Here is a 23,014-nt window from a genome sequence, read left to right as displayed (position 1 = left end):
TGCTATGGTGGTGTGACACGAACATCACTTTATGAGAGACTGAGATGGTGGATGCCAAACCAAATGGCGAGCAGTGAAATTAGAATGTAATATCTGCTATTACAAACCATGTGGGAGGTCTCGAATCTGCATCTAGTTCCGTCTGATGTTAACTTGCCCATATATCCAACTACGACAACTGTTTTTCTCTGCCCACTGTTATAATGTCCTCAGTGTGAGGTAGAGGAAAACTGCAGTTCGCTATGGAACCCTCTCAGTACAACAATTCTAGAACAGAACAGAATAGATAGTAGACCATTCTGGCACAGATGGAACTCTCTCAGCAAAGCCCCATGTGCTTCTCAGTTCATCATCCTGGGAACGGTACATCCCTGCCAGTATTTAAATGTGTGATGTCATTAGATGTCAGCACCAAGCACTTAATGCCGTGAATGATTTGTGTTTTCTAGAAACATAATTCTGCTTCTAATTTGAAATAAGAGCCTTAACTTTTGGAAATTGGACTGCACTAACACTGCACTCTAAGTATAGTACTTTGTTTGGGATTTTACAGTTCGAGCCCTTAAACTTTTTTTTACGTTCATTGATTAGTTCCATAATGGAATCCTATATTTTCATAGTTCAGTGTTGTGCTTAAGTTATGGACTTCACTGTGTTATGAACATGTTATCCATGTAGAATTATTAGAAAACACCCCTTTTCCTTAAGGACACTACCACTGGGGGGTGTAGAATATTCGTAAACTAGCATGGTGCCAAAGAAAAACTCACATATTGATATAGTCAACTTAGGCATCTGAATTGAAAAAAATGCTGACTCTTCTGCATTTGGAACAGAAACATAAGCATCCTTTAAATCTCATTTTAACCACCATTTTTTCTCTTCTAAAAAAAAGTTACAGTCTATCTGAAAAATACCTGTGTGCCACATACCTGTGAGACTGCACACATTTATCATGTCTCCAACCTTTAAAAGACCCTGCTCACATCTTAAATGTTTACTGTTGCAGAATGCTTGACTCTGGTCTTCTCATCAAGTATGTTAGAAATGATATGTGCGAGTCCATTATGCTCTCACATTACCTTCCTTAGGCCCCAGTTAACATAACAATTATTAGGGGGTATTAGCGAGGCACACAATTATTATGGGGTGTTAGCGAGGCACAACTGCCCAGAGTGTATGAGTTTGTAGATAGATTTGTCAAGAATAATGCGTCATGATCAATCTCAACCCCTATAAATGCATGGAATTCTGTAACTATTTTCCAACTTCCTATATTTATCAGTTTATTTTAAGGTCTGACTATGTATGTTGTTGGTCTACCTTGGGCAATCTTTACCTGACCTTACATTATGTGTGCAGAGGCATGAATCTCAGTGAAAGCAATGGAGGTTTGCAAACACCTCTGGCGGTGTTACCCGAGATGTCTCTTTTCTCTACGTTTTAAAAGAAAGGATGTGTAATAATATATTTAAGGTTCTCTGCTTTGCAATGCTTGCTATGAAAAGTCTCTTAAACTGGTTTCCTTTTATGGTGTCCGATATCCAGCAAATATGATCATCCTTGGCGGGTGGAAGGAAGGGGGTGGTGGGGTAGGCAACGAGGAAATATCTACATTTTCAATGTATAGATTACTTTGCTAACAGTATTTTATTATGTTTTTTCATGTAGGTGCCAGACCTTTTCCATGTCCTCATTGTGAGAGAAAATGTCGGACATCTGGGCACAGAAAAGCTCATATCGCCTCTCATTTTAGACGCGGTGATCTAAGGAATTATCCACCCAGGCCTATAAGAAGCAAAGCATTACTAGAAAATGCTCAATTTTCAGAAATACCCCTACAGGAACCTATTCTTATTACTGATTTGGGTAAGTTCTTGTGTTCACAGTTATAGAGCATAAGTTAATTGAAGAGATTGACAGTTATAGTGGTGCCTCAATCTGTGTATTTGTGATCATCCAGAATTTTTGAAGCTCACAACAAGGTTGGTATAGTATCCTCTAGTGCCATGCTCCTCAATTGGAAATGCTGACTTTGGCTTGGACGTTTTCCATTGGTCTCTACTATATTTCTGCATTACTGCTATGCTGTTTGTTACATGAGTACCGTAGTCAGAAACAAATCCACTTTGGGTTAACTTAATACAAAAAACTCACTACAAAAAACTCAAAACACTCATCACATCCAAAATATCACCAGAACATAATACCACCACTATCAAAGGCCAAAGTATGTGTACAGTATAAAAGTATTTTATTAAAAATTGTTCAGCGCTACTCAAAAGTAAGAGCCCATTTTTCTGAATTAATTTTTTTTTAAAACATAGACACAGCACAGTTTACACAGTTGATCAAACAAAAGGGGAGATTTTGCAAGAAAGATATTTTCTAATCATAAACAAGGCAATACGTTAGATCCAGATCATTTGTTCCACGTGTAATACATCTGCATTTAGTTTTAACAATACTAGATTACAAATGTCACCACAATCTATAGTATGTCTTTATACAATGTGCATCAACGCGTTTCGGTGGTTATCACTGTTTAGAACCCCACCTTCTTCAGGACAAGAAGTAATACTTTCCACATGGATTACTCGAATCTGTATCTGTTTCAGACTCTACGTCAAACAATAACTGCAGTAAATAGTATCAACAGGCCCATACATGAGGATTAGGTATTCTCTCCGTAGGACATCTCTCTCGAAATTCAGTCTTGATCTTCAAATAGTATATTCAGGGTACTTCCAGTATTTGTAGATAAGCAGTTATGAGTTCCATGCCCTGCCTCTTAAAATCGCGTTGAGAATATATCTTCTTGTATGTTCGTAGTCAAGAGAGATCGTCCTCATTTAATTGTTAAAAAAACTCTGTGTAACTAGGCGAGTTTTCACCAGTTTCTGGTCGATTGTTTAAATTCTTAATCGCCAGGATAACCCGGGCAATAGCACCTCCAGAGTCGATAGAGCTTCCTTACATAAATACCCCTCCCAAACACTTAGCATCATCACTTCTAGTAGTCATAGATCCTATTTATTTAAGCTATGGTAAGACATAGGTACCCTTGTAAACTCACTTCAAACTACTTTGTTGTAAGTGTTCAATTCACTTCCTTTTGTAGATGTATGTTCAGGTGGTGGAGAAAAAAATGTGCGCCTGTGTTAATTATCCACATTAATGGTTACTTTTGTCCTCATTTAATCCCTCTTCTTCATAGTACTAAGCAATCCTCATAAGGCCTTAACAGGATCTTATAGCAGCCTGATGATTCCAAATGATTTGGCATTCATTGAAGATACAGACAGAAGTCACTGTCTTTATTTATTTCACCTTGTACAACCGTAATTGCTCATACATAAATTAAAACATTAAATCTTCTTGTTCACATTAATATGTTTCGCTGAATAATTTTAGCAGACCTGCTTAAAAATCTAAGTTGGCATACCCTTTTGAGCAAGATAAACAGATTTACAAAATGAGACAGTGTTAAAAAGACAATGCAGTACATGATTCAGATAAAACTGCTTAGTAACCCACATAATAAGCTTATTTAAGAGAGTTTAACTAGCAGCGACAATGTTGGCGACATAGGTACAGTTTTGTTCAGATTGCACACATTGAGACTAAATTGCCTTCCGGCTAAGTTGAAACATATAGCTTGTTTAGTCTGATTCTCCAGGCCCACACTAAGAATCTAGAGACTGCGAACTCAATGTGCTCATTTGTGCCATATCTAAGTATCTTAAAAACTTCCCAATAGTGGACTGTGCCAAAAGGGGCAATTGGAAGGCAAGGAACAATTTTTGTCCTGTTTAGATGTAAAAGATTTTAAGGACAAGGAGTTGATTCTAATATTTATGTACACACATTTTGCTCTGGCTGGGTGTATCCTGTATAAATGTGGTTCAACGCTAAAAAAATATTTATAGCTCAGAAATTTCACAGTAATACTTCCTGCTTTTTGATCGTTGCAAGTTTGTTTAACATCAGAAGGCTTACTTCAATTTTCTAAGGACATTGAGAATGGGGTGAGCCCGACCTGCTTCAATTTTACAAGCTCACACAGTGCTTTTATTTTTCTGAGCCATGAGGTGCGAACTCCCTTGTCGATAGCGAGTAACTCCACCAAGGCTTTTCTGTAGGACTCAAGCTCTGGTGTCGTCCAAAGACGCACCCAGTATGTCAAAAGATTTAATGGTATCACCTAATCAATTCTCTTTAGCGCTAAGTCAAGTTTCAGTGGTGTGAGAGGTGTGCTTGCTCGCAGATTAAATAGTGTCCTAATAAATTGCTTTTCAGTTTGGTTAAGCATAGACACATTGGCACATCTACATATTTCTGCACTCTATGTTGCCCCTGACAAAGCTGTGGCCCTATATACTTCGAGGGCTGGAGTTAATGCTGGAAGTAAGTAACCTTATGTTTCCTTCCTATATCTGATGAGTTTTGGAGGAGTATAGTTCTGTTTGTTCCCAGCTGTGGTACCCGGGACATATTATTGGCCAGTCTTTCACCCAGTTCATCAAAAACTTTTACCTGCTCCAAGGGCGCCCCCTTTATCCTCGTTCTGCCTCTAAAGGAACGGTGGGGGTTGAGTCCCATGAATTTTGGCTTTGAAGGATTTATCTCAAGGCCCCTTGCATGGCAAATGGCTGCAGAGAAATCCAACAGCAACTGAAGGCCATGCAGGTGTCAGGATATTAAAAACATATTGTCTGTAAACATAGGAATGGGGGTATTGGTGCAACTGATTTAGGGGCATTCAGATTTTATTTTGCCATCAGTTCTACTGCTCCATTAATCTATAAGCTAAAAAGCATGGGGCCTTGCCTGACAGCACGATTTACGATTATCCTAGAAGTAAGATCCCACATAACTTGCGCATATGTTTCACTTATACAGCCACTTCTAGACCCATACAGACATTCACACAACCATTGAGACACTCATACACTCACTCTAAAAGGTTACAGTTTACAGTTAGGAAATACAATTTCAAAAACCTTAGAAATGCACATAACCAACCAAATGTTACTGGGACGTCATAGTTAAGCTCAGCATTCACTCATACAAAACCAGTGAAATTCAACAATTATATTTCACTGAGCTAACTATAACTTAAGCCCATGCAATTAAGACCTCACATATTACATCACTCTTGACATGGTCAGTGACATCACTGTTGACAACATCCACAGAAGCGCTCAACACCCACTCACATCCCTATACAACCTCTCAAACACCCACTCACACACCTACACAATTACTCACATACCTATTCACAGACTGATACAAGTACTCATAAAGCCACTCACTCCCCAATGGGGCCACTAACACAATCACTCAATCATACAGCCACTCACCAATTTGTACAGCTACTCAGAAAACCAGTCACATATATGCAGCCACTCAGTCACACAGCTACTCACACACACACACACCCTTATTCACCCATACAGCCACTCGCATACCCACTCACTCACCCATACAGTCTCTTAACACAACCAATCACTCACCCTTACAAGAACTCACACACCCACTTACATACCCATTCACACAAACATACAAGCACTCTCACTCACTCACCCATACATATGGTAACTCACTCAGTCTACAATACAGCCACCTACACACCAACTCATTTAACAAAACACCCACTCAACCACTCACTCCCCCATACAGCACTTATACAGCCAGTCACTCACATAGCCATTCAGACACCCACCCACTCACTTAAAGACCCACGCACTCACCCACCCATATAGTCACTCACTCACCCACACAGCTACTCACACACCTACTTATACGCCCATACAGCCACTCACACACCCATACAGACACACAGACACCCATTTACACACGGATACACACAGTCACATAGCCACTCACATTATATTTGTTAGAAGTAATATCACTTAGTAGTAGTACTCAAAGTATACTATTTTAACTTTTGTGGTACCTTGGTATATATGTTTAACACTGATAAAGTTTTAGAAAACATTCACACTCCTGGATGATGTAATGAGTGATGTCGCTGATCATGTCATGGGTGATGTAATATGCGAAGCCATAAGCAGTGCATTGCGAGGCATAAATTATAGTTAGCTAGAACTGCTGAATACCACTATTTTTGTATGAGTGCAATCTGAGCATAACTATAATGTCCCCGTAACCTTTGGTTTTTTTCATTGGATTTCTAAGGTTTTTTTAAAATTTTGTTTCCTAACTATAGCATCCCTGTAACCTTTGGTTTTTAAGTGAATTCACACACACATACACGCCACACCGTAACAACAAAGGGGTTTCACTTACCTTATAAATGTTTACCTAGTGTTATAAAGGCATGCGTTGTAATGTCATACAACCATTTTAGATATGCAACATTTTTTAAATCTTCTAGGAACATACAGTGTAGTATCTAAATAGTTTATCCTGAAATATATGTTCTAAAATTGAGGGTGTAAAGATATTTGCTCTTCAAAACTTAAGAAAGCATAATTATGGTCAAGTAAAGTAGCATTCATTTTACACATTGCACTTAGTTTAGATTGAAAACTATTGCAGTGAAACGTATGCATGTAAATCAAAATATCCAGATACCCAGGTTTGTTACCCAGATGCTTGATCGCGAATATAAGACTGCCACACTGAATTGAATACAAGGGCAGCACGAAGAACGAAAGCCCAGTTTTGAAAATAAACAGTAGATAGAAAAGAAAAATCATGTGTTGAGAAAACTTGTCAACAACAGAGAGAATTGTTTTTTATAATTCACATTCTCACAAGCGAATTTAGAGGCACTGTTGGACTTGGCCCTTTTTGCAGGGCCATCCCTGAACTTTTTGCCTTCCTCCTGTATTTTGTCTGACCTGTTTTTATTGGTTTTTATGACTCTGGGCACTTTGCCACTGCTGATCAGTGCTAAAGTGCATATGCTCTCCCTATTGTAAATTGATGTATGGATTAGAGACTCCATGATTGGCTGGTTTGGTTTACTTGTCAGACCCTAGTACAGTGCACTGCGTGTGCCCTGGGCTTGTAAATCAAATGCTGCTGGTGGGATTGCAGCACTGACTGTGCCACCCACAGAAGCAGCCTGTAAAGTGTCTCAGGCCTGCCATTGCAGGGCCTGTGTGCAGCCTGGTACTGCCATGTTGACTGGGCAAGTGCACCCACTTGCCAGTCCCTAAACCTTCCCTTTTCCGCATATTAGTCACCCCTATGGTAGGTCCAAGGGCAGGGTGCATTGTAGGTAAAAGGTAGAACATGCCCTGATGTGTGTGGCATGTCCTGATAGTGAATTACAGCCATTTTCGTTTTTCACTATTGCAAGGCTACCTATTCCCCATAGGCCAGAATGGGCAGTTTGATTATAAGATCTTATAATTCTAACCGACTCAGGGAACTAGGTAGAAATTCGAGTTTAGTATGCCTGAACTCAGAATGATAAAATACATATTTTAGTGAAGTTGGTTTTAACATTCTGTGTTTGAAAAGACCACTTTTAGAAAGTAGGTATTTTCTTGCCCAACTGTCCAAGCCTGCCTCTGCTAGGTTGTCTGGAGTTTGAGTGACAGGGGCTGGGGGATTCCAGAGACAGGGTTAGTCAGCACAGGGCTGAATAGAGCTATCTGCATGTAGATGGGTGGGAGGAGTTGCACCTGGGACCTGAATAGGGCTGTGCCTGCCTTCCATAATGCTGGCTCCACCTCCTGTGGTGCGTCTGATGTCCATGGCCCACACTGTCAAAGGAAAGGAAGAGTCTTGTCATCAAAGTGCTCCAGGACTGCACAGGACTAGTTTGGACTGGATACAGGACCCTCTGCCTTCAGAGGACAAAGGATTTTCTAGTATAAATATGGGGCCCCAGACCCTAGAACTTTAGATCACTTTTGAGAAACAAGAAGAACCTTTGTTGAGGAGAGGAATGAGAGAGAAACTGAAGGAGGAGACTATTACTAAGCTGAGTGCTCTTTGGGGCATTGGCCTGCAGTGGTTGCCTGACTACCAAAGAAAGAAGAAAGGAACTTTGTGCTACTTTCATCATTTTGTAAAGGATCTTCAAGGGCTTTGAAATTGAGCTTGCCTCCAGCTGATGTCTCAAGGATAACAGACTTCCCCAACCAGCTCCCCTGAGTTCTTTTGAAGCGCCTTCTGTTGTGCTGGGCCTTCTGAGGGACTGCGTGTCTCAAGGAGCTCGAAGCGTGACTCACGAAGAAGGGTGACGCCGCCGCAGCCGCTGTCGTTGCATCACTGAAGAAGGGTGCCGCCGCTGTTGCAGCACATCGCTGAAGCGCCTCGCATCGCCGGAGAAAAGTGTCGCCTTCGCAGCATCATTGAAGAAGGGTGTCGCCGTTGCCCCTGTTGCATTGCATCACCGAAGCGCTTCGCATCACAGAAAAAGCGTGTCGCCGTCGCAGCAGACGCCGTTGCATCACCGGAGAAGCGTGTCTCAGGGCCTGTCGCGGCTCAGAAGATTTGTTGAGTTGCCGCACGGCCGTCGGGCATGCACGCATCATTGTCGCATCAAGAAGAAGACGCCATTTTGTTTCATTGCACCGGATCTTCATCACATCACGGCGTTGCGGGTCGCATCGCCACGGAAGCGCATAAGAAACCGACGCATCACCACCCAATGCAGAGATGAACCGACGCATCACCGTTCCCTACGCAGCAGTAGGGAACCGACGCATCACCGTTCCTGCGTGTAAGGAACCAACGCATCACATTTCCTGCAACACTTTTGTTGTATAGCGTTACGGATCCAAAGGTACATTAAACTTATCGAATCGCACTTACCATCTAAAGAGACTTAAGCTATTTCTACCATTGTTAAAGTACAGTATTGTGGATTTTTGTCGTTTGTGGTCCTGTGTTAAGTCTACTACAACTTGTGTTGTGTCCGTTTGTAGTGTTGTCACTGGGCTACTGTATGTGTTCACAAATGCTTTACACACTGCCTCTGAGATAAGCCTGCCTGCTTGTGCCAAGCTACCAAGGGGATGAGCAGGGGTTATTTTAGGAGTGTACCCCCTTACCCTGACTAGATGCAAGGGTCCGTATTTGGTCAAAGGTACCTACCTCTGCCATCTAGAGACCCCCAAATCCAACAGGCACCAAGGCAATTTATGGGGTACACAGTCGCAAAACTGGAATTGATGACAAATCCCCGAAAAGGTGATCCTGATGCAATAAACTCAGCGGGTATATATACCACGTTGAGAATAATTCATTGTTTCTCAATATTGTGCCCTGAAGAAGGTGGGGTAAATTAGCTTTTGACCACCGAAATGCTGCGTCGACAACTTAAGATAACTGGAAAATTGTTTTGTAATAATATTGTGTAATTTGTTTTTTATACTATACGGACCTGATAAACATTATTTTCATTAATATATGCATGAAATATTAAGATACAACAGTTCTTGCACACTGGAATTTAGTTTGTTTAATGATATGTAAAAGTGTTTAATACGATATCGACAATAGAAAAGATTTCTCTTTTAGGATGTTATAATGATTTTTTAATTTGTAACTGCATTTTAAGGTATTCAATCTGAGATTTTAGACTGTTTTTTTTTTCATGAGATTAATAAATTGAGATATTGAATCTATACGATGTAATAGAGGACAGTTGTTTTTGCACAAGCAGGTTTCATTGTATGTGTGTATGAGAAAAGAGTGTAGAGTAAAAGAGTCTTGTGGCATAACAGTATAGATGCATGTGAGACTGTTATTAGGATACACAAGAGGGACCTACTACTGTTGTGAAGTATTTTAACCCTTTCCCTTTTGATTGAAGGGTTGCTCTATTTATACATGTTTGTAGCGGTGGTAGTGTCATGCCATGTAGGTGCTGATGCTGACCAGCATCCGCTAAAACCATTGGCTCTCCATTTTCAGAGCCAAAATGGGAAACTTACTGATTTTTTCCATGTTTCTTTTCGCTTAACCATTTCAACCTAGAGCGTTGATTGTACGGTGAACTGAAAGCGGGTCTGTCTGCATTTGTGGAAGCATGAATGAACTTTGACATGTCAGTAAACCAATCTGCTTCTGCTGCCCTGATCAGGCTAGAACTGGGCTTACTAAATTACGAGCCCTCCAATACTGGCACATTCTTAAATCTCTGTCACAAACTTAGAAAAGCAGATACAGGTACTTTAGAGTCCTTAGTTTGGTCTGAGATCAGCCAGAAAAATCCAAGGGGCTCGTATGGCCGCCTTTTCACAGACTCTATTCGTGAAATGTCGGCGGGCGACCTATGGGCCCTCAACCCCAACACGACCGTATTCAAAACCTGTATTAAAAAAAGTGTCAGAATGTGCTCACTCATTATTGACAAAGCGCACCTCTCTAAACGCAGTCACGCATGGTCAGTCATGAATTCCTATGGGCGCATATCCCCCGCTACCTATCTCTCCTGCACCTATTCACTGCATTAAAAATGCAGTTTTCTGGCCATTAGACTGGGGGTTTGGCGATTCTTAAAAGATTTGCCCACACGGCTGCGCTCCACGGAAGATGTAACATGCAGAGGGTGCGGCAAGGCAACCGAAACACTAGAGCACGTGACCTGCTTATGTCCCGCCCTCATGTCCCAACGTAGACGCAATCTCAAAGCAGAGTGGAACAGGTTGGGCGTTCGGACTTGTAGACAGGCAATCATCACCTTCCTGTGCCCCGAAAATACAGCTCTAAATATTGCCTTCACAATCTACATTCGGCATGCATACAGCACCTTTACGGTTAAGGCGGTAGGACCAGTAACCCCTGTTCTCCCCTGTCTAGCTGTCTAATTTAAGCTGCATTTTAGCCTCAATTTTGATAACACAAAAAAAATAAAAATGATTTACAACCAGTCGCATTTTATCATATTTGTGTTACTGACTAGCGACTTATCCATTTGGACTGTGTTTTTGCACAAGTAGTTCTCTCTTTTAAATTTTTTTATGAATTGTAAGCCGCCAAATGACAGTACATCAAATTCTTTTGCCCTAGTATTAAGTGTTACTTTTGGCTACTATAAAATTGCTTCATTTTTTTTTTTAAGTACTACAGAAATAGAGCAACAGGCTTTGGACGAATTTCATTGATTAACTGTTGCAAAATATGTTCCGGAATTTCATATTACAATGCTGACCTGCTGATCTATTGTGAAATGCTTTTAAGGATATTTTCTTTTATTGTGAAATGCTTTTAAGGATATTTTCTTTTATCCAAATAAAGATTATTATGAATACATGTCAGTAATTTGATTTAAAACACTTTTGAGGAAGCAGTTTTCAGGTTTCAACACTATAATCGGATACCAACATCAAATTAGAGTGACCAAGTACAGGAGATATAATAAAGGTAACTTGTATCTTTCTGCTACTAAGAATGACTGTTATTAACATTATCTTTATTATGCTGCACCTGTAGGCCATCTATCAATTTTTAAATAGAGGCTGTTGATTACAGTTTTTAATCTCATGATGAAGTCCATGGACCATGGCGACTCTCCCTAATATGTGTTGTGGTGCCAGAGAGAATGCTGAAACAACCTGATTGGTATTATTTAGAAAATGTTATTATTTAGAAAATGTCGTGTTTAATTTCCTAGAATTTATGTACAGTTTGGTCTCTCTTTTTTCCTCCTCTTCAGGCCTTATCCAGCGCATCCCACGGAAAAACCTTACATTCCAAGGTTTTATGCCCCGTGATTTTACTGCTGATAGACCATACAAGTGCCTTTATTGCCAACGACCGTTTAAACGGTCTTGTCATCTTAAACAGCATATCAGGTAAAATACAATTTAATTATGCAAGACTAGTAATTAAGTTAAATACAACTTTTCCATGAAAAGTCCACAAACTTAATTCCTCATGAACTATAAAGGAGCATGAATATATGCCATGTGGATATGAGTGTGCATAAATGTGCAGTTTACAGTCAGATGTGTTAAGTTTTGGTTACACATTGAACTATGTGAACATTTTCTTATTGATACATTTACAGTGCACAACGCAAATTGCAAAGTGTGTGATTCAATATTTTCACGTTTCTAAATGCTACAAAGTGATAACTGATACTCTTAAGAGGTGCAATGTCTGTTTGAGAAATTTGTGAGAATAAGATCGAAGTTTGTTCTGTAAGGTACCACCTAAAAAATATATCAACCTACCTTTTCGTTAATGGGTTCTTTATTAAATTCATAAACATTGAATAGGTCTGTCTTCTAGCTAGATCCTGACCATATTTGCAACAGAGAAAAACAAAATCTCAAAATAATGCGCTTTTGTCCTTTATAAAAGTGCACTTAATTGACAGCAAATACCTATTGGGGATATAAACTGTTTAATGCAGCTAGACAGTCAAAACTGTGGTCATTCCTAGGCATTTGAGGACCATTACAATTCCAGTTTACAGCACAATTAAATCTGGCTTAAATGTGTTTTGTATGGATTGTGAGTAGGGCATCGAAAAATGCATTTGTGCTATTTCTTTTTTTATGCAACTCTTTTTGCATTTCTATTGTCCTTTTTATTTTTTTATCTTTTGGATGTTCTTTTTTAAAAAATTGACACAGAGCAGTATAATCACCATACAGAAATAAAAAGTTCAACATCTTACACTTGCATGCTATCTATAATGTACGCTATGTAGGAATAATCAATAAGGAAAACATTGATTTTGCCAAAGTATTGTAAATGCCCTCCACCAAACACTGCCAGTAGAGTGTTTAGAGGAAAAACATGGCCTTAAAACCCATGTGGTTTCAGGAATATTCATCGCATTTCTCACGGTGTTCTTTCCTATATTCCATAGGTTTTATGCTATGAAATGTAGAACTCTGTATTGTAGTGGGGGGTGGTACTTGAAGTCTCTCAACCTTCCTCTGGGTACTTAATGAATGTCTTTCAGGTATGTGCTGAAATGAAACAATCTGATAGACATCTAGCCGCAGATTCCTTACCTTTGAACTTTCAGACGTCAGGCTGGATCTAGAAGATTTTTCATAGCAGTACCGGTAGGTGGCGTCGGACGACTTTGCGTGATTTCATCGTGTTCGTCGTCGTTGTCACGTCTGCATTGTCAATTTAACTGCCACTCCAGCGCGCTGACGTCAGTTCTTTGCATTTTGCACCAGCCAGTGCTGATCCGTTGAAGAGAGCTATGCCCTGTAATTTTTTGACAGACTTTTTGCAACTTTTTGTTGACTTCTTTTGGTATGTAGGAGTCATGTCGAGTAAGAAGACGTCTGGATTCAAGCCGTGTGGTGCTTGTCACCGCTCCCTGTCAGTCACCTAGTGTGTCTTTGGTGTCTGGAGTGCATCCATGACTCAGTCATGCTCCAGACTTTTGGGCCTGGCTACGAAGATTCTGAGGAAGCGGTCACTAAAGCTGCATGCGGCCCTGCGCCTGGCACCGTGGAGGTCAACTCGTCTGTCTCGGTCCAGGTCTCAGTCGAGAGGAAAGTCAGAGCACCGCTCTGGTGAATCAAAGTCCTCTTCGTCGAGCACAAGAAGTCGAAGCGTGCTTAGACTTAACTCCACCCGTCTCACGATGTGGCAGAGGAATCTTGGCATTCAAGACCCTGCTCCACAGAGCAGGTGCCTGAGTTGGCTTTGTGCCTTCTGCCTTTCCGGGTCCAGGAGCGACCCCCACCCAGCTTAAAGAGTTTTATATGCAATGTGTGAAATATTTGGGCAGTCTGGCCCTGCTGGCGCACCTTCGGGCCCTGCAGGCTCAGATAATGGAGGAGTCCCAACAGGTTCTGTGCCTGTGGCTCCGGCACCCCAGCCTCCGATTGGACCCATTTTCAGGTCCTGACCGGCGACAATCGCACCTCCAGAGCGACCTTCCCCAGCGCCGATGTCCTCTGTATCTCCAGCACACACCGGTGGCGCCTCCCTTATGCTCATACCGGACGACACGGAGGCAGTTGGTCATCCTCCGAGACCGGCGCAGACGGAGCAGTACGGCGCTATGCCGTTCAATCTGCCCTATTCTGAAGGGTTAGGGATAGATGAAGAAGATTGGGAGGGGGAGCAGGACCCTTTAGAAATCCAGCATCCACAAGAGATGGACTGGTATGAGGAACTGGGTGATGCCAGGGGTTTGGACACCTCTCCAGACTCTGGCATGCTGTTTCCACCTACCCTGGCTACAGAGGAGGGGGCATCATTTGGTATGGCGGTATGTAGGGCTGCGGAAGTCCTGGACCTGCAGGTCCTTACGTTGGCAATCAAGACTTAACGTCCTAACAGAGGTCCTGCAGCCTGGGGTCTCCAGCGTGGAACTCTTGCTGCCTTTTATTGAGGCCTTACAGTCGCCCATCTGGGCACCTGGTCGAAACTCAGCACAGGTGCTCCTGTGAATAGGACGATTGCCTGCCCCCATAGCCCTGCGCCTGGGTGACCCACTTTTCCTCACTACCCACCCCACCCCAAAATGCTTGGTGGTCCGAGCTTCCAATTCCTGTGGCACATTTCCTTTCGCACTCCCAGACAGGGAATCCAAGAGACGCGAGAATTTTGGAAATAATTTTTTTTCTTCCGCCATTCTGGCACTGCAGTCGGTGAACACAGCTTGCGTTTTGGGCCGTTATTCACATTCTATATGGGACATGGTTGCGCATGTGCTGCCCAGGGTCTCGGAGGAGGATTGGGCTCTACACTCCCAAGCAATCTGCCTGGAGAGATGCAGCAAAGTTCGCCATGAGCTGTGGTTTGGGCACGACAGACTCGCTAGGTACAGCGATTTCCAGGACGGTGGCCGTCCGTCGCCACACCTGGCTGAGAACATCTGCATTTTCGGGGGATGTCCAAACTAACCTCATGGACATGTCCTTATATGACTCCCTTCTCTTCGGATACCAGGCAGATGCTGCCCTTGAGCGTTTCAAAGACTCGCGGGCTACAGCCAAGTCCTTTGTCTCACCACAACCCCCGGGCCGCATCTGCTTTTCGCTCCTTTCATGGTTACGGAAGGGGCTATCAACCGCAACAACCCTATTCCAGCCGGAGGGCCCTGCAAGCTCAGCAGCCTCTGCGGGGCCGTGGACGCGGTTCACCCCTACAGGTCGGGAGGCCAGAAGTTGAACCAATCCATGAACCTCTTCCCCCACAGCAAAACCTTCTTAGTCCGATCCTCCAGGATCATTTAAAGCCAGTAAGTGTCCGAGTACCCCATCATCTGCACCACTGGCGGGACATCACGTCTGACAGGAGGGTGTTGCAAATTGTCCAAAGAGGTTATTCCCTTACCTTCAAGACTACCCCTCCGATCGGCTGACAGAGGATCAAGGATCACCTTGCCTTGCTCCGCGAGAAAGTCAAGGCTCTCTTGGCCAAGGGAGCTAGAGAGGGTTCTTGGGCCAGAAATAGGCTGTGGTTGTTATTCCCGCTATTTTCTGGTCCTAAAGAAGGACGGAGGCCTTTGTCCTATCCTGGATCTCAGAGCCCTCAACTACTTCTTAAAAAAAGAGAAGTTCAAGATGCTCACCCTAGCTCAGGTCCTGTCTGCCCCGGACCCGGGAGACTGAATGGCAGCGTTGGACTTGCTGGATGCCAATTTACATATCCCATCCTACCTGCCTATTGTCACTAACTGCGATTTATTGGGGACCACAAGCACTTTCAATTTGCAGTGCTCTCCTTCGGCCTCACCAGCGCCCCTAGGTTGTTCACAAAGGTGATGACGATGGTTGCAGCCCATCTGCGTAGATCAGGGGTTCCGGGCTTCCCCTGTCAGCCTCTATCCTGGATTTCGGTGAGAATGACTCTGAGGCTACTGGGACTCATGGCCTCCTGCATCCTGCTAGTGATCCATGCACGGTGGCACATGCGGGCTCTGCAGAGGGGCCTGAAGTTTCAGTGGGCACAGCATCGAGGAAATCTCACCGACCTGGTTCAGATTTCAGAGGGTCCAGCGAGAGACCTGCATTGGAGCTAGCAGACCGTGATTGGTTCTAGAGCAGACCCCTCTCCCTTCCCCACCCAGAGTTCACAGTAGTGACAGATGCGTCCCTTCTGGGATGGGTTGGCCATCTGGGGGAGGTGGAGATCAGAGGACTCTGGTCTCTGGTGGAAGCCAAGCTCTATATCAATCTGTTGGCACTTCGGGTGATCCGACTGGCACTGAAAGCCTTTTTGCCGTTGATAATGGGAAGGCTCGTACAAGTGTTCACAGACAACACTACCGCCATGTGGTACTGCAACAGACAAGGCGAGTGCTGTCATGGACTCTTTGTCAAGAGGCCCTGCGTCTCAGGACTTAACTGGAACAACAGGGCATTTCCCTGGTAGTTCAACACCTGGCTGGTTTTCTGAACGCCAGTAAGAAACTGCCCCTATATATATTACACCAAAATGAGGTGTAGTGTGTGTATAGAGACCAAGTGACCCTAGAGGTAGGCAGAGGTTAAAGTTAGATAGAACATTACTCTCTAATTGTGTTAGAGTGGTCGAGCATTAAGGCAGTATCAGAGTACAGTGTTAAGCATGTGAAGTACACACTCAGTCAGCAAAGGAATCCACACACTCAATAACTGAACTCTAGGCCAATTATGTTTGTATAAAAATATCTACTGTTTTATTTTTAGAACCAAGCAAGCCTGGCACAGGTAAGCAATAAATACTTTTTAGTAATAAGTTACGGGATATGGAACAGTTTGAAAATGCAATAGAAATTGTACTTTGTTTGATTTACAGGGTTGCAGTAAGTTGCAACACTTAGCAAATACAGTACATTGAAATGAATAGGCTTTTTCAGTCAATTACAGTTAAGTTACTTTTTACGTTAATTTTCTAACTCAGTGCTGGATACCTAGATTCAGCACTGGGACATTTCCTGGAAACAGGTAAGTAATTACGTTTTGGTTATTCGCATGATTTTTTTAAGAATATTTTTAGATTACAAAACTCTACAACTAGAAACTTTTTGGAGAAAAAGTGTCAATGTTATCCTATGGCGGGAGAACAGGTTAACGGTTCGCAGGTAAGTAATCGACTGTGGGAGTTGAGGTTCTGGGGTTAGACTCAGGGGTCCCTCAGGGTCAGTGAGCACTGTTGTTACACCTTCAGCGGCAGTAGGGCAGCCGGATGTAGAGTGTTGAGGCTCAATGTCATCCAATGGGGGATAGGGGCCTCCGGTTGGTGGCTGCAGGCAAGCAGGCCACTGGGTTGTGGGAGCAGAGCTCATAGGGTTAAGGTCAGGGCATATGGGGAAACAAAATACCACAAAAGGTACACCCTCGGTGGCACTGGGGCAACCAGGTGCAGAGTGCTGTTTCCCAGTCTTCAGTGTAGCCATTATGGTGTTGTGGAGTTCATGATGACAAACTCCCAGCACCATATACTTTTATTGGCAGCACTGCACTTAGTGCCCAGGAATGGACTTGGGCACTGTAGGGGTACAGGACTCATGTACCTGTACTCTCACCACTGGCATACGGCACCCAGCTAGATGGGTGACTGATGTATGCCAGGGCAGTGGTTTGTGGGCATGGCACACAGGGATGTGTGCCTTGTCGACTCTTCACTTTGTTCTGCACCAAGACATGCAGCCTGCAAAGGCTGTGTGTGTGTCAGGGTACAGGACCTCTAAGGGTGGCACAATAAGTGCTGCAGCCCTTGGAGGCCTTCTCTGGTCACAGTGCCCTGGGTACCTGTGGTACCATTTACCAGGGGCTGACATGTGGCCAGAGATGCCAATTGGGTTAGGCTTCAATTCATGTTTTAAGCAAGGAACATAGGCACTGGGTACCTGATTAGCAGGAGCCCAGGGCACACTCATTCAAAGATCATCAGCAATTCAGCAAAAAGTGGGGGCATACCATGCAAGAAGGAGGGCACTTTCTCACATTGCCTGGGCGGACAAGCTCAGCAGAAGGTTCCTTGCAGATCACGAGTGGCCTCTCCTTTTGATGGTTGTTCAAGGTCTCTTTCAGCGGTGGGGAAAGCCTTAGTTAGATCTGTTCGCCTCCGAAGAGAACGAGCAATGTCAGCAGTTTTTTTGCATTGGAGTTTCCAAGGCGGCTTTCGCTCGGTGATGCTTTTTGCCGTGAGTGGAGCTCAGGCATCCTATAAGCTTTTCCGCCCATACCACTCCTGAACAGAGTGCTCAAGAAGATCAGGAGCTACCGGACACAAGTAATTCTTGTGGCTCCAGACTGGGCATGGAGAGTTTGGTATCCCAAGCTTCTAGATATGAGCATTGATTCTCTGGTCAGTTTGCCCCTTTGGGAGGATCTTCTGTTGCAGCAGCAGGGTAGAGTTTTCTACCCAAACCTGTTCACTCGCCGCCTCTGCGTGGAGATTGAGCGGCGAAAGTTGACAGCTTTTGACCAACCTCCCGTAGTCTTTGAGCTTATTTTAGCAGCCAGGCATCCCTCCACAAAATCAGAATACACCTGCCGATGGAACACATTTTGTAAATATTATACAGACCGGTCTATTGACCCTCTGTCTGCGTCTTTATCTCATGTTTAGTCTTTCTCTGGCCCGGCAGGGCTGTGCCCTGGGCACTTTGAAGGGATATCTTTCGGCCCTTTAAAAAAAGATCCCCCTGAAGAGCTGAGGGCCTATCCCACCAGGGCAAAAGCAGCCACCACAGCCCTCCAGCATGGTGTCCTCTGTTTCTAATATCTGCCAAGCAGCCAGGTGGGCGTTACTGCACACAATTGCCAGACACTATTTCCTGGATTCCCAGGTTTGCAGAGAAAGCCTGTTTGTCCGCTCTGTCTTGCATGATTTCCTGGTCTAAACTTTCCGTAGTCTCTCCTCCGTGGAAGGTATTGCGTGGGTATCTGTTCAAAGGTAAGGAATCTGTAGCTAGATGTCTCTATCAGATGGACAAGTTACTTATCTTCGTTAACTCCTTATCTGGTAGAGACATGATCTAGGCGCAGATACCTTACTGACCTACCATCCTCTCTGCACTGCAGAATAGTTTTAGTGTCAGTGTTGTTCCCTTTCAGGGCCCTAGATGATCATTATATAACACACCATGGTCACTCACTTCATGGCTTTGTGCTTCTGACGTGGAAAGTCATGAAAAGCACGGACGTCAATGTGCCCGAGTGGCGGTTATATTGACGACGCGGACATCACAACAATGACTAACATGACGCCGGCGATGCCACACGGAATCAACCGATGCCACCTACCGGTGTGTAGGGGTACTGCTAAGAAAAATCTTCCGGAACCATCCTGACGCCTGGATGTTCAAAGGTAAGGAATCTTCCTCATTATGTTTTCCATTGAAACAATTTCTTCTACCGTTGATGTATTCAGAGTGGGAATTGGTGGTAGCTTTGTTTACCCACACTTGTCTGCTTTGGGAATAATTTCTGTGGTTTAGATGTGTGTTTCTTAACAAATATGAGTATGAGGTGGGAATCACCAAGCTACAGCAATTGTTAGGCTGTTGGGATTGGGTATGCCTCTGTGAGTTGTTTGTTTTCCAGCCTTTAGTGTCAGTGGAGCAAAAGAGCCATTAAAATTGATGCTCCTACCAAAGTCTTTCTGACCCACTTTCTTGACCAGATGTTCCTGAAAGTTATTTTCACTATTTAATCAGCCCATCAGCATGTAGTGATTTGTTGATATCAAAGAGGCATCTGATGTTGAACCTTGAATTCTGAAGGTGAATATCCAGGCAAGGCAGTGTCTCTCCATGTTGAAAAGGTGTCTTTGACCTTGACTGGATATCTTAGACACTGGCTATGAGAGGGCCTTCAACTTCAAGAAGTCATTTCCGGCCTCTCAAAAGAGCACTGGTTGTCCTGGTGCTCAAAGGCACTTCCACCTCAATGGCTGTAGTTTTGGTTGTTCAAATGAGGTGGATATCCAACTAAACAAGCAGTGTTGTTGAAGCTTAGGGACTTTTTAACTCTGTTTACTGCTATTTAAAGTTGGTGGCAATTCCCAGCGCTCACAGATTTAAGCATTTTATATATGAAAGATACACTACAGAACTGGGTTTAAAGGTAAGTAACTCATTTCTTACATTAGTTGACCCTGGTGGTTGAAAATATTTTATTGGTTTTCATAGTCCTTATGGACCCAAGAATTGTATGTACCCCTAGATAACCATTGTGCGCCCAGCAGATGTTAAGTATTTAGTATCCAGCAGTGGTGGATGACTACCCATCCACCTCTAGTCACACTAACTCACTTTACCAATGCCATGTTATGTCACTGTGATGAATTCTTGAAGCATATTGCACCTAGCAGCATTTCTTTGTGCCTTTCCTCTACTCTCCATGCACTTGTCCAGGTTCCATTCTTTGAGTTTCCCTTCTTTGTGGCTATTGTTTTCAGCCACCGCCTTACAACAATTGCATTGTCACTTCTGCTGCTTTTTCTGTGTGAGAACTAACATATTTTTTTTTTATCCAAAAACTTGAGAAACCTCATTGGTGATTTACGAGACGAAAACAATTGTCTGCTGTATGCAGAGCTTTAGATCAATGATGAATTACTTTCCAAACTGGAATATGTCAAATTTCCTTCTTGCATATGAGAATAATGGTGGTATGTAAAGACTTCTACATTTGATTATATGACACTGAAATGGGATGCAAAATCACACTCAAAATAATCCAGTAATCACATCTACTAATCTTTATGAACAACTCTAACTCTAGAATAATGCTAGCCTCGCAAGTCAGGTATGTACTTTAAACATCAAAGAACCTCTATCAGGGTATCTTCATCGTCCTTGACTAAGAAGTGGTGTAAACGTGTGGAGTTCAGATCATATGCCCTCCAGAAGACTGTCGAAATGAACTGTGGGTTAACGTATAGGCCTTAAAGTGAGTCCGTGTTTACCTCTACAATGCCTTTTAGTCTAAGGATTTCGGGTCAGTGAGCCATATTGGTCACCTGGTCCCAGGAGAAGAAGGTTTAAGTTTGTGTGCTCTTTTGCCTGGGAAGACTTTGTTGTAGACACTGTAATTATTGGATTTTTTTGCCTTTCCTCGGTTTGCCTGATGAGCCCTGTTTATTCAGTTCTCCGCTTTAATGCATTTTTCAAAAGGGCTCTTAGATATGATTCCCCTGGCTCCCTTTATGCCTTTAGCATGCTGCATTGGGATCCTAATCTCTTCCTGACGTTCCTCATGCGTGCTCCTTTTAAGCCTCTTTATAGTAGTAGTTGACACTGAAGAGTGTATTCTTCGTTGAAGTCAGTTCTTTGTATGTCACAACTGAGTAGCAGACATTTGCATTTAATTTGACTCGTACTACATTTTTTCCTGGAAAGATGGTGCTTCAGTCCCGTGCATCCTCCATTACACGAGTAGAGTTTCCATGTGGGGCCCATATTATTATCTCCTTTGCCTACCTTTAAGGTGGAGGAGAGGTTACACTGGTTTGACACATGGTGGGCCTTTAATTTGTATATTGGTAAAACTAAGGAGTAGCAAGTGGATGAACTGCTTTTGTTGAATTTGTCGGTGTGAAGAAGGCATTGATGTTCCAGAAATGGACAATATCATGATGGACTGCAATAAGCATAAAACTGTTATGCCTTGTCCATTTTGAATCCTCCCAAGGCCCTTCAGGCTCATTTCGCTCGGGCAAAAGCTGGGACTTTAGTTCTATATTGGGGTGGACTTGTTTTGGACATTTGATAGGCAGCCACTTGGTCATCAGCCCAAGCTTTTATCAGGTATTACTGCGTTGAGGTCCACAAAGAGAGGGGGGGGTCCTGCTCTTGTCTGCAGAACTTAGTAGTATAAAGTCAGCTCTTCAGAACCACCCCTTTGGACAGGGCATTTCTTTTAGTGCTGACTCTCAAAGTGTCTTCAGCTAAAGTTATCCATCAGTAGAGTTAGTGACTTACCGACAGCAACACTCTTTCTGGTGAATACTCTGCCCACCATCCCCCCAGTTCTGTCAAGTGGTCTTTCGGAAGTTAATAAGGATCCAAGTTAGATGTGCTCATTGCCAGGTCATTTCAGTCTGTCAGTCGCCTCTGCGGACATTTCAAGACTAATGAATAAAGTAACATCTCCACGAAGGAGTAGTACCTATGTACAGCTGTGTTATCTAGACTAGGGGTGGGATGATATCACGGTGGTGGCTAATGGTGCCAGCCCATAGAAACTATTCCAAGAATGTCTGAATCCAGTTTGTCATCCAGGCTGATGCAGTAAGTGAGGAATCTGCAGTTACACAGAATCTCCATCAGAAAGAGCATTAACTAAGGTAATTAGTTAATTCATTTTTTCTCTTTATAACATTGTATTAGATATGCACTATTTCATTGGTCTTCATCCTTATTTAAAGGACCATGGCGAAGGTGGGCCTTAAATTTGATTTAGGCCTATGACTTCTCTCTTAATGGCACTCACATCTATCAAATGGTTCTAAAATAATTTCATTTAAATCAAGAAATTATCTTAAATGTACATGCCTTGACCCTAGGCTTCTTCATTGCATTGATTTTTATCAATTTCAGTTTGTCAAAAGGTATAACTTAATATGATGAGAAAGTATTCCATGCACTCATGTGAAAACTTTGTATAGTGAAGCTAGGACAAAGGCCTATTGGGTTTAAGACCTGATTTGCTGTGTTCATCAGAAGGTTTGCCTGGTTTGCCCCTTAATATGTTTGGACTGAGCCTGTGTTCATTTAGACTCTCATTACAATTGACTTGGTAAAAAGACACATCAATACAGAGTGTGGTATTATCGATACCCACCTGCACCGATGGCCTCATGGATTTGCCCTGTGTAGGAGAGTTGGGTCTGCTTCCTATGGTCACCCCCACTTTTTGCTTTTGCTTTACTGGTTTTCGACTTAGATGTGGCTGTGGGCCTGCTAATCAGACCCACAGCCCAGATGCACTCTCTCTAAATTCACACCATGTACTCTAGGTACATCAAATTGGGAATTGGTTCACCTTGTCAGCCCCTGTAGAAGTGTACCCTAGGTACTCGGGGAATAGGTGTAACCAAGGCCTACCAGGGGCTGCAGCATGTACTGTGCCACCCCTGGCTGGCCATTGAAACTGACACA

General features: G+C 43.1%; 1 protein-coding gene across 5 annotated transcripts in view; it reads left to right on the top strand.

The window, feature by feature from the left end:
* Positions 1 to 23,014, top strand: part of ZNF236 (zinc finger protein 236) — a 1,196,152-nt gene that overhangs the window by 453,571 nt on the left and 719,567 nt on the right. For all 5 annotated transcript variants that reach the window (XM_078687874.1, XM_078687872.1, XM_078687873.1 and 2 more), the window contains exons 11-12: positions 1,672 to 1,869; positions 11,648 to 11,786. In XM_078687874.1, coding sequence (XP_078544000.1) covers positions 1,672 to 1,869; positions 11,648 to 11,786 — 337 coding nt within the window. The remainder of the gene's footprint in view (positions 1 to 1,671; positions 1,870 to 11,647; positions 11,787 to 23,014) is intronic.

The sequence above is a fragment of the Lissotriton helveticus genome, chromosome 4_1 (assembly GCF_964261635.1).
Source record: "Lissotriton helveticus chromosome 4_1, aLisHel1.1, whole genome shotgun sequence".
NCBI lineage: Eukaryota > Metazoa > Chordata > Amphibia > Caudata > Salamandridae > Lissotriton > Lissotriton helveticus.
This window is presented reverse-complemented; position numbering and strand designations above follow the sequence as displayed.